This window comes from Cyrtonyx montezumae, unplaced genomic scaffold, assembly GCF_038088225.1.
Source record: "Cyrtonyx montezumae isolate F1298 unplaced genomic scaffold, pur_monq_1.0 scaffold_2, whole genome shotgun sequence".
Lineage (NCBI taxonomy): Eukaryota > Metazoa > Chordata > Aves > Galliformes > Odontophoridae > Cyrtonyx > Cyrtonyx montezumae.
Genome location: NW_027071936.1, coordinates 63,208,932 through 63,224,760, shown reverse-complemented (window position 1 = coordinate 63,224,760; position 15,829 = coordinate 63,208,932). Strand labels below are relative to the sequence as shown.

The window sequence follows — 15,829 nt, the reverse complement described above, 5'->3', positions numbered from 1 at the left end:
ACCAGAATGCAGCTGTCCTTCACACCTGCCATTTATTAGGCAGCCTCCAGCTGTACAGAGGCTGAACAGGTCACAGCTTTTCCAATCCAATGTGTCCCAGCACCCAATGGATGAGAGTAACACCACAGATGACGAAGGCCACGTGACATAATAGCATTTACATACAGGGTAAACTTTGTGTTTTAAGTGGAAGTCAGCATGAAAGGAATTAAATTAAGCACAGGGGGGTGGGAGAGGCTGTGTTGGAGCAGCCTGCTCTGAAGGAGGATGGAACAGGACAGCTTCTGGCTCGTTCCACTGACAGCAGTGTGCTCTTGCCAATTCCCAGTCAGAATGGTCTGCAGTGCAGTGCACAGGGTACACAGAGGTTCCTGGCATCTCTCAGAAGCCGTCTGTTCAACGACATCACTTCTCACAGCAGCCTCCAGGGGTCACGGTGCCCGCTGCTCCCAGCTTTTCCCAAAGGGGACAGCTACTCACGGTCACTGTCGCTGTCACTGCTGTCGCTGTCTGACTGGATACTCTCCAGTACCTCCCTGCAGATTTTAAACAGCTCAGTAAAAATCTGTTGAAAAATCCTTTAGGAACTTTTTGTTTGAAACAAAACACGGGGTAACCCCACTCCAGAGAGAACACTACATGCTGCCTGATGCCTACTGCCACGACGGACAGGTCCACCCAGCACTTGGTAGAAGCACATCCATGGCTTTCTGTCTAAGCAGACTACTTCAGCTACCCAGAGGCCAGTGCACCAACCATCAGGGCTGCAGGAACTCCTATTCATTCTGTGGCTAGGAGCAGGCTAGGCCTTCCTCTGGGCGTGACCACAGTGGCTCAGCAACAAACCACAGTTGTCAGTGGGATGCACTGAGGATTGACCACAAGTCTCAGAACCTGTGCAACACACTGGTGGTATGGTGACATTCCCTTCTAGGTGTGATCAACAGGGGTTATTTTTCAGGGTGTGAATGAAGCAGCTGATACCAAAGCACACCACTGTGAAAGCAAGCTCTCTCAGCTGTGTTAGCAGCAAGCCTCTGCACAGGCATTATCCCTCTAACACCCTGCCTACTGCACCCTACAGCAATACCTTTAGTAGTCTGACTTACCTCTGGTTTTCAGAGAGTTCAAATTCCTTCTCTGTTCTGCTTTTAAGCTTCTGCAATGAAGGAAGACCAAGCGCCGCAGCCAGCTTTACCAGCTTAATTGCCTCATCTGGGGAGTTGGTTTGTTTAGCACAGCTCAAGAACTCATCCATCACCAGGTCACTGTAAGAGCAAAGGCAAAGGGTGGCTGTTCACAGGGCCCCAGGTGAGGAGGCCATTAGCTTACTGCAGGTGCCTTAGGGCAGAAAGGAGGTGGCTGCTGCAAGAGCTGTTACAGGTGCACCTCGGCCTTCAGCCCATGCTGATGTGATGTACTTTGGAACTCCTGACAATACAGAAAGCAGTACTTGCACAAAAATAGATGGCAGCAGCTTGCTACCCAGGATGAAGACCCCGCATTTTACAACAGCCTAAAAAAACCTTCCCCTCTGTACAGTCCCCGTGTCAGGGGGCTAGCAGAGGTATGGAAGCAGTAGAACAATGATGCATGTCTCTGCCAGAGGCTGCTGTGCTGTCCACGGGCACAGGGAGCCAGTGACTCCAGCTCTGCTCCTTCAGCTCCACTGCACATCATGCTGCTGGCTCTGCTCCTTCATTAGCTGTGACAGTTGCTGGAGACATTTCTCAGCTTTCAGCTGGTGCCGTAGGGGAGTAGGGGACACTGCCAACCAGAGCCTTGAGATCCATTTGTACCAACACGGAAACCACCCTCTTTCAACATTCACAACCCACGGCATCCACAAACTACCAACTACAGTCTCAGAAGAATTCTTTTCCTATTGCCCAAACTGAGGCAGGGGCTCTGAGGGGACAAAGCACAGCGTGCTGTTAACAGCTGCCCTCAGATGTGGTCACAATGGAAGTGCAACATCTCAGCCAAAGTCAGAACCAGGATGTACTCACGTGGGAATCCTATTGATTTGCTGGAAACGCTCCATCATGCTCCTGTTCAAAAGGAAAACCAAAACCAAAACACAGAGACAGGTATTAAACCTCTGGGAGAAGCTCTAGATGAAACACAGGTCAGTCCTGTTTCCTAGAGAAACCGCCCAGATTCCAGCAGCTCCCATCCCACATTGTCACAGATGCACCACGTGCCAGCTAACATCACTGAACAGCTCAACACAGAACTGCTTTACATACTGTAGAAAACAAGGGAAGTGTGACTGGTGACAAGTTTGCTTCAAGATCTTTCCACGCTTTTCAAAAGGTTCTTACTTTTTTGTGTCCAAGAAATCAGCACAACGAAAGCAGCTGTGTTTAACAGATAACAGCTCAGATTCTTATAGTGGAAGCTGGGTATTTTGACCAGTGCTTCACTTTGAGAGTGTGTACAAAAGCAAATTCTAGCTTCTGAAGAGTTCTGAGAGTATTCAGTTTAGTTTTATTTAGGCATAGGTCTAATTAAGAATTTAATTATATCACTTAAACTCTTGAGGAGTTTGAACTGTGAAGGGTTCTAAACATTAGAAAACAGGAAGCTGCAGGAAATCGGTTCTTATTAAAGTGATAGGAAGTCCTACTTTGCCACAAGCCAAGTGTCCACCGCTCTGTGCCACATTTACTATGCTGTGCTTACTTCCAACCATTTTTTAGGACATAGAGTTACAGCTTGGTGTCAAAAATGAACAAGAAATTTAAGAAAAAAAGCCACCCCCAGCAGGACTGACCCACATCCCTTTATCTGTGCTAGCGTTCCAAGACAATCAGCCACCAAGATTTGGGTTTTCTGATTACACTTGAGTTACAGCATCACCGAAGAGCTCGTGACAGCTACACACGTACCATGCATCCTGGGTTCTCCCAGCCCTGGAAAACAACACAGTGACACTGCCCAGTGCACTGCCTGTCCATTCCACTGGGGCCTGATCCTTCCTGGATTGCTCGTGGACTGTTTTGATATCTTCAGCACACTTGGCAAACGCCAGCTGAACCTGTGAAACGATCACACTGTTAATGCCAATGTCCACAACCAATGCCATCCACCCCAATGCCATTCCTCCTGCATCCTCTACACACTACAGGTCTGCCCCAGAGTGATTTATTTCTGTGAATTAAGAGCAGATAATCTTGGCTGAAACAAACTCGATTCTGTCAGGACAATAGGGCAGGCTCCAAAACAACTCCAGAGAGGAGAGCTGTGTTTAGAGACCTCTGCAGTATGCATAAACCTTTAACTGGTTCCTCATGATGAAAAGGGTTACAGCAGTGGTATCTTTGGCAAAAAAACCCTGAATTCTGCCATAGGTATCCCCAGAGACACGTTATGTTCTTGCTCAACAACCCCCATTGCCTGATTCATCTTCCAAACCCTGGTATAGAAGCAATTCTCTTCAGTATTTCAGGTTTCTTTACAAACTGAAGACGACTTGAAGAGCTCAGCAGATCTGGATAAACTCACACAGATCTGAAAACTTGTAATGGCATACACACAGAACTGGATCTCAAAGATCCGGGGACATTATGACTGCTCAAACAGCACACAGCCCAGGGAAAACAACACTGTATGCCATGCACTGAAATGGGAAGAAATCTCTACTCTAGTTACTGGGCTTCCTTACCTCTTCTGGGTGCTGATCCCTGCTCATCAAGGACAAAAGTTCTTCCAACAGATCTCGTCTCTTACTAAACCCTAGCTGTTTTATATCTGTTTAGATAAAAACAGTGGTCAGTAGGATAATTTCCGTACGCTCAAGAACGTGTCTGCATTTTTGTCTCCCCAGCTTAAAAAGCAAAGAACAAGCAAAGAATTTACACGAGTTAAACCCGGGCAGTTGCTTGAAGTACTACTACCAGGTAAGTATTCAGTTTCCCATGACAGTGACATTTAATTCTTACCAGCTCTTAAACCTGGCACGGCCATTACAGAATCACAGAACTGCAGGGGTTGGAAGGGACCTCCAGAGATCACTGAGTCCAACCCCCTGCCAAAGCAGCTCCCAGCCCAGGTTGCACAGGTAGGTGTCCAGGTGGGTCCTGAGCGTCTCCAGAGAAGGAGACCCCACCACCTCTCTGTGCAGCTGTGCCAGTGCTCCATTACTGCACTGTGAAGAAGTTCCCATATACATTTGTGCAGAACTTCCTATGCTTCAGTTTGTGGTAATTTCCCTTTGTCCAATCACCACATATTGCAGAGAAGAGTCTGGCCTCATCCCTTTGCCTCCTGCTCCTTAGATATTTATAGATGTGGATCAGATCCCCTCTGAGTCTTCTCTCAAGGCTGAACAGCCCCAGCTCTCTCAGCCTCTCCTCATAATGGAGGTGTTCCATGCCCTTTATCATCTTTGCAGCCCTCTGCTGTGCTCTTTCCAGGAGATCCCACTCTTTTTTGTACTCATCTCTCAGACTGGGCAAAACTGACATCAGAGACTTTCTAAAACCCAGTATCCTCACTGCTGCACTCAGCAGTAACATCCTTCCTGCCAAAGCATCTTACCGTGGCTCTTCTGAGCACCAGCATGTTTTCCCCAACACCTCCCACTGTGCACTCCTCCCATCTTTTAGCCAAGCAATAGCTTATGTAGCCATGTGGCTCCCACCAACCTTCCCAGACCGAAGGGATCGCTTCCAAGTGGTTGGCTGCATCCAGGGCTTGGAGGAGGTCCAAGATGTTTTTAGGACTTGGATAGAAGAGCTGATGAAGGAAGAATCGCTTCAGTGAACTGTATCGGTTCTCCATTCTAAAGCTTTAAAGCTTACAGTAAGAAACACTCACTGAAGGGTTCATTTCTTTGTACCACTTCAACACGACATCAATCTGTTCCATCATACACAACAGTGAAAAGAATCTTGTCCTACAGGAGGGAAAATGGCACTAAGTCAGTAACAGTTGGACCATACGAAGCACAGAGAAGGACCAGAAAATGGTGGTGTTCTGAGCATATCTGCACTGCAGATTGTGGGAAGTTTCACTGTGTGACTGCAATAATCAGTACCATTAATAACAGCAGAACGTAGTGCTGACATCAGGTAACTGGAAGAATGAGTTTGAAGTGTCACTATATCCAAAATCATTAAGAAATGCACCCTCTCTGCCTAACACCAGGTCTGAGGTATCTAAAGCCCTCTCAGATGCAACTTCTAGTCAGGAACCACTTCAAAAGTGAAATAAATCACCATGGCTATTTGTGCAAGAGCACAGTACAAACCCGGAACCTTGATCCCATGAAATGAATAGAAACAAACTCCTCCATACCAATAAACTAATTTTCCACAACTAACAAGATAATCAGACAACATGAATCATTCCGCCCCCAAAACTGAATCTTATTTTGATGATTATTATTTTAATGAACTTACAGAAGCATCTCTAGTTACAATGTCTTAATATATCCTTTTCTTCAGGTCACTATAAGTAGTTAATTAAGTGCTGGGTTAGCAGAACGTAAATTTCATTAGTGAAGATGATTCAAATGCCATGATCATAGTCCAATGGCAAAACTACCTGGGAGTTTGGTGCCTAAACACACCTGGCACACTGTGATCTCTATAACAGAGATCTAGCCATCACATTTATCCTATTTTGTTGTGACCTCCTAAACTGCCATCATAAGTGGATAACAGAACAATAAAAAATTCAGCTGGTTAATACACATGTTAGATGGGGATTAAGCTGAACTGAGGAGGTGGAAGGGCTGGGTTTACAACCTTCTGCTCCTTCCACAATCTTCTGGCCAGGTAATAGTTCTTCTATAATTCAAGAGGAACCACTAAGGAAGTACGACCTTAAATAGTCTGGTGATTGTCTCTGACATGTTTTACACATTTAGCCTTCTGACACTTCTGAACTCATGAACTCACCAGACTCACTATGCTCCAAGACACTGCATTTCAGTTTGGGAAAGGCCATAAACAACAACAAAAAAATCCCAGCTATTGTTACCTAATTCCCAAAACACACATCCAATACCTGGTGTTCAGCAAAGCATCCACCTGCACAATACTCCAATCTTAGTGTTGTGCTCAAACTGATAACAATACTCAAGACACTGAATGTTAACTGCACTTCACTCACCAGTAGGAATTTGCCCGATCCATGTCCAGGAACTTCCAGTTGTCTCCCATCTCCACTGCCTTATTTAAACGATAGGCAAGCTTGATATCCTTAAGATCACAGCACTGCAACAAACAAGTCAGATTTTCAAGCTACTGAATGTAACAGAACACATTCTTCTGGGGCTTGCTCTCACACAGTGTAACAAGTAATAGTCTGACAGAAAATGTTCTCAACAGAAAGCAATTCAGCACAGTGACTGCCCAGGCACTCTGTTTAGCTGGGACAAATGAGTGACTCTGTGAGTAAAAGCCCAAACTGCTGCGTGAGCTACACTGACACTCTGGTGTGGAGGTGGCTGACAGCTGCAGTGCTGCTAGAAACAGGACAAGGGTACAGAACACAGGGAGCTGTGCTGCTCTGTTTACCAAGAAATGCACGCATCAGGCAAGTTAACAACTGAGAAATACCTACTGAAAAATTACAGGATTATGCAGGGAAGTTACAGTAGGTGATGGACAAAGGTGAAAAAGGGAATGACACTGATAGCAGAATCTTACATCACAGGCTGGAAAACTCAGAGACAATCCTAAAAAAGCTGGAGGGCTCAAATGAATTGTGATTGCAGGGATAAGTTACTTACCACTTGCATGGCACTGATGAAAAAATTGGCTAAAAGGGAAAAAATGAAGTCTGTTAGTTTCCAACTTTCAGAGACATCCAGCAGTCTACTATAATTCATCCTCCTGAGGGAGGGACAGATATTTTCAATTAGAAAGCTGCATTTGTAGCTAAGTTTGACAACATAGCAATACTGGCCATCTGTTTGAGCCCGGACAGTTTTACAAAAGCTACGTTCTCTTGTTTGACCCAAGACAGAGAACACATACAACAAAGACAGGTGTTGAGGTAGGTCACCCACCTCTTCAGTACAGCCAGAACTGCCTGAGCTGTTACAACTGCCCCCTCTAACACGTGACTGTCAGATAGATTGAACTTCATACCATCATCAGGGTCCTGGGGAGAGAAGCTCCTCCTTTCAACGTCGTCTAACACCTCGGAGATGATGCCTGATGGGGTGTGACCAACTGTGGGACGAACATACAAGCAATACCAAATCTCAGCTGTACTATGAGCATTGTTGGTATAGGAACTCCTCCACAAAGACTGTGTAGCCTTTATCAATTTAAGAAAATAGGTTTTCTTTTCATTTTATGTGGTTATCAAACAAAGCAGAAGGATTCTTTCTTCCCTGTAAGAGGTTATTTATCCCTGTAAGAAGGATATTCTGCATTTTTTTCACTCAAGCAGAATCAGACAAGCAGTGAACAAGGCTAGGAGTGCACATATAAGAAGCTGTGTGTGAGGTTATAAATCAGCTGCTTTCATCCATCATGTTTGGAAAGCATTTAAAACAGATGTTGCATGAGATACACTCACAGACAAGTTAATATAACACTGCACGTACCGGTTCTATAAAATATAGAGAGAAGATGATCATATGTTGCAAGGCTAGGCTCTGAAAAGCAAAAAGATTGAAATTACCACAACATTCTTGACTGAACTTATGCCCAAGCTCTGATTCACAGTTTCCAGGGCTTCTAGTCAGGCAGTATTCAGAATTTACTCAATCACTTATTTCCCTTTTCACACTAATGATGGACCAGACCTCACTGACAAACATTACAACTGGAAGAGACAATATCTAAGTGAGGACAATCAGCTGGAGCATCATATTGCTAAAAGACAACTTCTCTAATTTAAAAGCAGTACTGTTTTGTATGTAGTTTTCCACTCCATGTCTCTTCAGTGTATCAGCAAGCTGTTACATGGGCAAAGCACCCTCTACAATGCATCAGATCAGCTGTGCAAACACTACCCCCCACTGCATGTACACACCTGTCCTTGAAGAGCTAAATGTAACTAGGTTAACAATAAACATGGTCCTAAGTTACCAAGCTACAGCATCAAAATACTTTATCCTTCAACCTCAGGGTCTAAATGCATCCACTATATTGTGGGTTGATCACTGTTTAGTCAGCAACCCTAAACAGAGACTCTGAAGGACAATAATTCAATTTAAAACCATTGGTGAGCTGAAAAAAAAACTGCCTTCTTCCTCCAACACTTCTTTTGCAAGAGGAAACAACAGTAACAGGAACAACAGTTACCAATGCTCTTTTCTTCTAGCTTTGGCCTTTACCCCCCAAAACCAGCAACAGTGTTGCTCATCACTGACGTCTGAAGTTAGCTATTCAGGCTGCTGCGTTCTGCTTCTCTTACCTATTTCAAGGGCTTCCATCTCCTTTATTACTGGCACAGCCATACTTCTGCCTACACCACCACATCTTCTCAGAACCTTCAGTACAGCGTTAAAAGTTCGCACGTTGGGCTGCACTTCCTGCTGAACCATGTGATTCAAGAACATCTGAAAAACAAACACAAGACCCAACAAAATCTTTAGCACTTCACAGACGGTGCATCACAGTTAATCGTCCGAAAGAGGCAGTTTCCCCAATCTAACCCTTTTCGTAGCCCGTAAGTGAACAACACTGCCTCAAGTGATCACTTCAGAGAGCACTACTTCATCTTTGATCGACTCAGAAACAAAACTATGAAATTACACCACGTCAGATCTTCGAGACTTGCTTCCAGAATGTCAAAGACATTTTTAAGTTTATTTACTCATCTTCCTTACTGACGTTGTCTCGTTAGTACTGGAAGCTCTAATGTTACTACTCCTCTAAATTCCACTTCCATCACAGCACCATTAATTACTATTTAGAGAGAGCTTTGTAATCTATTTTTTTTAACTTCCCATTATATTCTATCATTTTATGATCACAATTTCCAAATTACTTTCTGGTTTGGCAGTTCTTGGATCAGTATGTTCTCGGAAGACAAACTGTTCTGCAAGGACAAGGTTGGATTTTGTACATTATTCACCTCTTAACAGCTAGTTTGTATGTCTAAACTAGCATAATTCCTTTGCAGCAGATACTGATATCTTCTTACAAAGCATTTTTAGCAGCAGACTCTTAGCAACTGTAAAATTATAATGCAGTCAATCCCTACACCATTAGCTCTTCCCTATACCTGCTTACCTTGATTAATTCCCATCTTTCCACAAACTTACTCTTCAGAAATGGGACTGCTGTAATCAGTGCATTGAAGGTGTGCACATCAGCTGGAAAATATAACATAATTCATTTTAACATCTGACATCTGTATTCTGTGGAGAACTACTTGTTCTAACATGGCTCAGTCTTTGGCGAAGTTGTCATGCAAACCTGTTTCCAGTGAGCCAGCCACATGCCAGCTGCACTGAAATCAACAGTCTGCATTCAGCTCCCATGATCCAGCTGAGGTCCGTACCCCTGCGCCAATCATCACTGCCATGAAAGAAACACTCACATACTCATTGTTGATTTCTACTACTTAGAAGACCATAAATCAAAACAGGAGACACTCACCCTTGTGCCTGTCATTCAGCAATTCCATGTACATGTCATACGCTTTAGCAGAAGCCCCGTGCTGAAAAAAACAAATGAACAAAGCAAATGAACAATCTCTGCGTGTGTGAGACTCTGGGAGCTGAAAAAAGCCCCCCAAGTGCTGAAGATGATTTTACCTTCACCATCCCTCGGATCATGGCGCAATAGGAGCGTGAGTTCCTCTCTGGCATTATCTTAAATATCCTTTCAGCATTGTTGTTTTCCCTGGAATTGATAAACAAGCTCAATGCAAATGAACTCAATGAAAGATATCTTCAGGGCTGACATTCAAATACACCTATCCTCACCATCGCTCACCAGACCTCCACCAATACTTCAAAAAATTAGCGAATGCAGATGTACTTAACTAACATCTGCAAGTATGGACTGCTAACAAGTTTTTACATCATTTTTATAACAATAATGTGAGTGCACAGCCTGCTGGAAGCAGGAATACTGTAACACTTTCAATACCTCCATCTAGAGGCAGACGGATGTGATCCTCTCTGGGGCTGTCCCTTTGGAGTCTCCTGCTCTGAAGCATTCACCTGAAGAGATTTTTGCAGAAGTGAGTTTCTCAGAATCCAAAGTTGCAATTAAACATCAAACAATGTGTTTCAGTCATGACAGAGAAGTTCAGCAGCAATTGATATGCTACCAAAGGCAAATATTTTGAATGAGTTACATTAATATCATTTAGACAATAATGTTTAAGAAGCAATAATTTGATTATGTATACTGTTTGTTACTAAAAACATAAACAAGATGTATTCTATACTATTCGTGGAGCCACAGGGAATAATTAGCTCACATCACATCATGCACAAAACCCTTTCTCCCTCAACAACTGTCCCAGGGACAGATATTGCCAAACACATCTACTGCTGCATCCAGGGACCTGATACTCAGAGCTGTCAACAAGGAGCCCTCAATTAATAAAACTCACTTAGGATTCCAATTGGAATACAGTGAAAACATTGATCTATATCAGAGAAGAATCTGGAAGAGAATGATAAAACCAAATCTGGCAGAGGAAACAGGTACTTAAACAGAGTTTAGCAGAACTAAGTCAGTACAAGGTTCCAGTCACTAAGTTCAGCTTCTGCTAGCAGCTCAGGCACGGGATGTTTATAACTGCTGTATTTCCAGGAGATGCTGACTGCATCTGATCTGCCTCACACCATCTGCCAGGTACATCAGCACAGGGCAAAAACCTTGACATCGTCTCCATACACTCTCACAGCTTAAGAAAGAAGGAAATGAAGCTCTACAGCTTTTTTCATACCTCTGATTCCTCCAAACCCTCTTTTTCCCCAGACTCCTTTTCTTGAGTAGATTCTCCATCTCCATAAAAGCATAACAAATCTAAAAGACTGTTTGTGGTCTCCAGAGATATGGGAGTACCTACAGGAAGTGATGCACAGCAGTCAGAAAGAAAGGAAAAAACATTACTATTCAATGCACATTTCTAACACAATACTATTTCCTCTTCTGACAAAGAAGTTCTCTAGCAATCCTGTAAAACAGAGGTATTAACACCTTAAACTCACTTCAACAGTGGACTTGAGTGTTTGTTTTTCAGTTAAGTGTCACTGAATGAGCTTTCCTGACCACGTGGGAGAAGGGAGTAGCAGCTGGCAGCGCAGACTGTGAGCAGCACACACGTGCAACACAGCAACTGAAATGTCAAGTGCTTTTCCTAATTACAGCTTGCTTCAGGACTACTGGGTGATTCCCTTCCTACGATACAAATTTAACACCAACAAATGAGTCGTTACATGGCAGCTTCTTTCTATTTTTCAGTGAACGTAAGTCCCACCTTCCCAGTAAGTTGTCCTCCTTCAGAGAGTACAGCAATTAAAGTCTCCTCCTCAATTATGCAAGAGGGAAAAAAAGATCCAGGAACTGAGACTCATTTACTGAGGGCAGGTCCACAGGAGGGCACTCAGCTGGCATGCTGTACCAGTCTATGAGCAGCAAAGTGCTTACTGCAGGCACATACCAACCAGAATGTTACTGCAGAAGCATCTTTGCTGGGAGAATGACATCACTCAGTCACGCAGTCTCTGCCTGTGAGGGGCCCTGCTCCACTGCCCCACAAATTCTTCCACTCTGGGAGAAAAAGAACTTCAACACTGTATCATCTGCTGCTGAATCAGAGAACTGCTTTTTATCAGCACCACCACCGCAACGTAAAACAAGAAAGGATATAGAGGCATTAGTAACTCTGGAGAAGCTGTTCACTAAACCGAACACAGCTGCAGAAAAAACAGCAACAAAGTCATGAAACTGCCTCCACACAAAGCCTAGGTCTTTTCCAGGGCCAGTTACACCGTGCAAAGAAAAAACTCTATCTTTATGCATGGGTCAAATTATGGTCCCTCACGGACAAATTCAAGCAGACAAGTGGGAACACGTGAACCAGCTACCTCTACGTTTCTCATTCAAGGTGACTAACTCGCATCAGCCTGTGGCAGCTACTGAAACATCTTCTTGCACAATTTAAGCAGAGCTCCATCCTGGAACCTGGCAGGCCATGACCATACCTGCTTGGAGGAGCTGATCAAACATGTCCACAGAATCTTTCACCATTCGGAGGTTAACACGCTCTTTCAGAGCTTCCTCATTCACTCCTTCAATCTGAGGCGTACAGATCTCAGGCACCATACACTAAAAGCACAGAGGACAAGTCAAGCATTTGCTCAAATCTCATCATTACAACACTAGTAGTTAATAAAATCAACTGTTTACGTTAGTTTCAGCCCAGTCTTAGTTGATTTCGCTCCCTGACGACACACAAATACAATGAAAATGAACAGCAAAACGCTTACTGGTATGTTAGGTTCGGTAAGAATCTTGTCAAAAAGATGAGGGAATTCCTTAATAATATATTTTGCAGCATTTCTCCCAGACTCCATCGACAACGCATACAGACGCTGCGCAGGGAAGAGAGAGAACAAGATGTGATGAAGCACGTAACTAAAAGGCTGAGGGTGAGAAAAAACAGTTTCCATAACACAGAGCGTTCCAATGGGATCAAATGAAACTCATCTTTTCTTCAACGCTTATTAAGACCACAGGGAAAAGAATCATTTAACCAGCTAAGACCATGGAGAAATAGAGTACATCAGCAGGTAAGCCACTAATAATGCAGGAACATTAACAGAGCTGTGGCAGGCTGAATATCCCTACTGCAAAGGAAAAAAAGAAGTTTTGAACGTATGGTGGGTTTGTCCAGAAAAACATCAGTCATAATGAGTACAGAAACACTCTGAAGTAAAAACAAAGCAAAGGGTAAGAATGCCATCAAGGACTTCAGTGGAAATACTCACAGCAGTGGCTGCATTTCTAGGCATGAGGTAAGGGTCATCCGGGAACATATAATGAGCAGCAGTAGGATCCTGTAGGAAGGAGAACCCAGGACTGAAACGGTGCCTCGTGCAATGTAAGCACACCAGACAGCTCCACCACAAGTACCACCTCATCCCCATTCTGCAAGAATCCCACCCTCAGAACAGGTTAGGCTACTTGGAAACTGTTTAAAAAGCATCTGCCAGACAATGTTACAGAAGGACATCTCAGCATTAACAACTGTCACTAGCACTGAAAGCTCTTTGGAAAGCTGATGTTCTACACTGAGATTTAAGAGGTAAGAGAGAGTGAGAAGCTAAGCTGGTAAAAGAACTTGCTCCTGATTTTAGCAAAAGCCTTATCAAAACACACAGCCTTCAGTGGTAGCTGCAGCTGAGCAAAAGTGAAAACACTGTTAAAAAATATCAAACCTGATGCATAAGTCCTGCCTTTTGTTTCTAGCCAAGGTACAAGTCAGAGCCTTCAAAGTGACAGGTAGTGCACAAGGTGATCCACAAACCAAGCTACATCCATGATCACAACAAAACTACTCACCCTTTTCACAGTAGAAGCCAATGTTTTGAGAACTGCTAGCTTATCCCTAGGTGTAAAAGAAGCTTTTGTTAATACTAGGTTGCAGACTTTTAATGTTATCAGATTTCAGGCAGCATAGGTACACGTTTGTAAGGGTTTTCAATTCTAAAAAATAGCTGTTTCTGTTTCACTTAAAAAAATCACTTCTCAGAGTGGGATGGAAAATTCAACTGCAAGAACAGTCTGTCCTAGAACTACAGGAAAATGACAAGACTGAGGGGAAAAAAAAACAAACAAAAAAAATTCAAGCCTCCTGCTATGAACACTGCCTTTACTATACATTAACACAGAACATACAGAAGGGACAGAGAAAAACGTCCCTGGAATGCTCCCCTCAGCCCCTTAAGAGTATCCCAGCACTGAGGGTGGATACACAGATCCCTTTCCTCCCTTTGGTTATGTTTCAAGCAAACAAGGAACAGGCTACTGAAAGTGTTCAGGTGCAGGTGGTCTTATTTGGAATTTGCATCATTTCTAAACAGGATTTTAACCAGCAGGTTATCAATGGCCAAGCTTATCCTGTTGAAAGAAACATATCCACACACAAGCAGCCAAATTAAATCAATTGCTCATAAACGTGATCTTTAGCAAAGGAAATGAGATTAAAAACCTCTTGTAGTAGTTAGTAATACAAGAATGCTTTTTGCTGCAACCAAGTTTCAGTCTCGTTCACAGACAAGATTACACTCAGCTGTCAAGCAGTGATCTTTTTTTCCAGGCCAAGACACGTTCCCACAGGAAACACTCACCAAGTTTTCCTTCGTGGGAGAACAATTTCTTCTCGAACATCTACAAGAAACAATATTAAAATTGGTATTAGAAACTAAAAGAAAACCCTGACCCAAGGAAAACAGATGATTTGAACTAATACAGTTGAAAGTACTTAATCAAAGTCCTCAAAACCACAGACTGATACAGATCACTATATCAGGTGATGAAAAAGACTGCCAAGTAGAAGCCCTGTGTCTAGACAGGATCAGAAGCTTGAGTTTTTTTCTACCTCAGAGAGATCTATCCACTTACTCACACATATTTCCTTAATCATCATTTATCTTCCAGCTTGAGCCTCAGATTTTCTCAGTCCACCCTGGACAAAAAAGGACAAGCCCTTGCTATTGGATGCTGGGGATATCAAAACCTTATTTCGTTTCAAAGAGCAATTGGGCAGCTCATGGATAGCTGGCTGGTGGTGGGGGGAACCAAGCAAACTAAGCCAGGAAATCTCTGCACAATTAAAATGAGAGAGAAGAGAAAGAGGGCAAAGATAGCATTCACTATCTCCTTTGTATGACAGACTATGCTGTGTGGAAGCTGGAAACTTGTAATTGCAGCATCATACCTTCTGAGTTTTCAACAGTCTTCCCAAGAGCTGTATTAGTAGAAGAGTACCTATAAATTAATCAAGAGTTTTGAATGAGGAGACGTCATACTACTGGACCAAAACTATATTAACAAAGTTCTGGACTACAAGGCAAAATTTTGCAATTGATTCTGGAGTAGCGTGGCTTTAAGGCAGTTTTCATGAACGACTACATCTCAGAAAGCAAATCCTGAATTCAAATTAAAGAAGCTAATTCAGGGCAAAAGAGGCTGCCCAGAAAAGCTGTGGAGTCTCCTCTGAAAATCTGTAGGGCTGGAAGGGACCTCCAGAGACCACTGAGTCCAACCCCCTGCCAAAGCAGCTCCCTAGAGCCTAAGAAATATTCAAAATATTGAATATAAGATATTAAAGAGCTGCCTGGGTGCTGAAAGAGCTGTTAGCATGCCTGTTAAAGTGCTTTAACGTGACATTGAACAGTAATAACTGCTCCCACGTGCTACGTGCTTATTTTACAGGCCGCTCCCTCATCACCTCAGACGTGATCCACGCTTTGCCCACACGCAGCACAACAGGCACGGGACCCTTTCACTTGAGAAAGGCCTTTAAATCAACGCCAATCTGTTTTTGCACGAACTTCAGCACCTACAGGCCACATGAACACCTCCAGCCTGAGCCTGCGGTGCGCGCCAAGACAAAAATCCCACAAGAAACCCGCAACGAGGCGCAGCCCACTGCAGCCTGAGGCCGCACCGCGCATGCGCAGAACACGGCCACGCACGCCCACACCGCCGTGCGCGCGCGGCTTTTCGCGCCTAAACTGCCCTCTGCGTCCCCCCGCAGCCGTCGTCCACCTCCCCTCCGCCCTGAGGGAACGGCGGAGCCTTACCGGCCACACCGCCCGCTCAGCGACAGCACTCGGTGCCAGGAGCTCAATCCCAGCCGCCCCACCGCCATGCCGGCGCAACGATCC

General features: G+C 44.0%; 1 protein-coding gene and 1 non-coding gene across 2 annotated transcripts; both read right to left on the bottom strand.

The window, feature by feature from the left end:
• Positions 1 to 167: 167 nt before the first annotated feature.
• Positions 168 to 15,813, bottom strand: PTCD3 (pentatricopeptide repeat domain 3). The gene is made up of 24 exons (XM_065735914.1): positions 15,746 to 15,813; positions 14,878 to 14,927; positions 14,288 to 14,327; positions 13,500 to 13,545; positions 12,926 to 12,994; positions 12,425 to 12,529; positions 12,140 to 12,263; positions 10,879 to 10,997; positions 10,068 to 10,141; positions 9,731 to 9,818; positions 9,573 to 9,633; positions 9,204 to 9,286; positions 8,383 to 8,527; positions 7,568 to 7,618; positions 7,104 to 7,187; positions 6,743 to 6,771; positions 6,121 to 6,224; positions 4,822 to 4,900; positions 4,650 to 4,740; positions 3,668 to 3,753; positions 2,892 to 3,040; positions 2,010 to 2,051; positions 1,110 to 1,268; positions 168 to 536 (listed from the first exon to the last, which is right to left on the bottom strand). The coding sequence occupies exons 1-24, from the start codon at positions 15,811 to 15,813 to the stop codon at positions 473 to 475; spliced, it is 2,010 nt and encodes a 669-aa protein (XP_065591986.1). The 3' UTR covers positions 168 to 472.
• LOC136049097 (small nucleolar RNA SNORD94) lies at positions 9,356 to 9,498 on the bottom strand. Its single transcript, XR_010622265.1, has one exon. It is a non-coding gene; the product is annotated as a small nucleolar RNA SNORD94 (small nucleolar RNA).
• Positions 15,814 to 15,829: the final 16 nt, after the last annotated feature.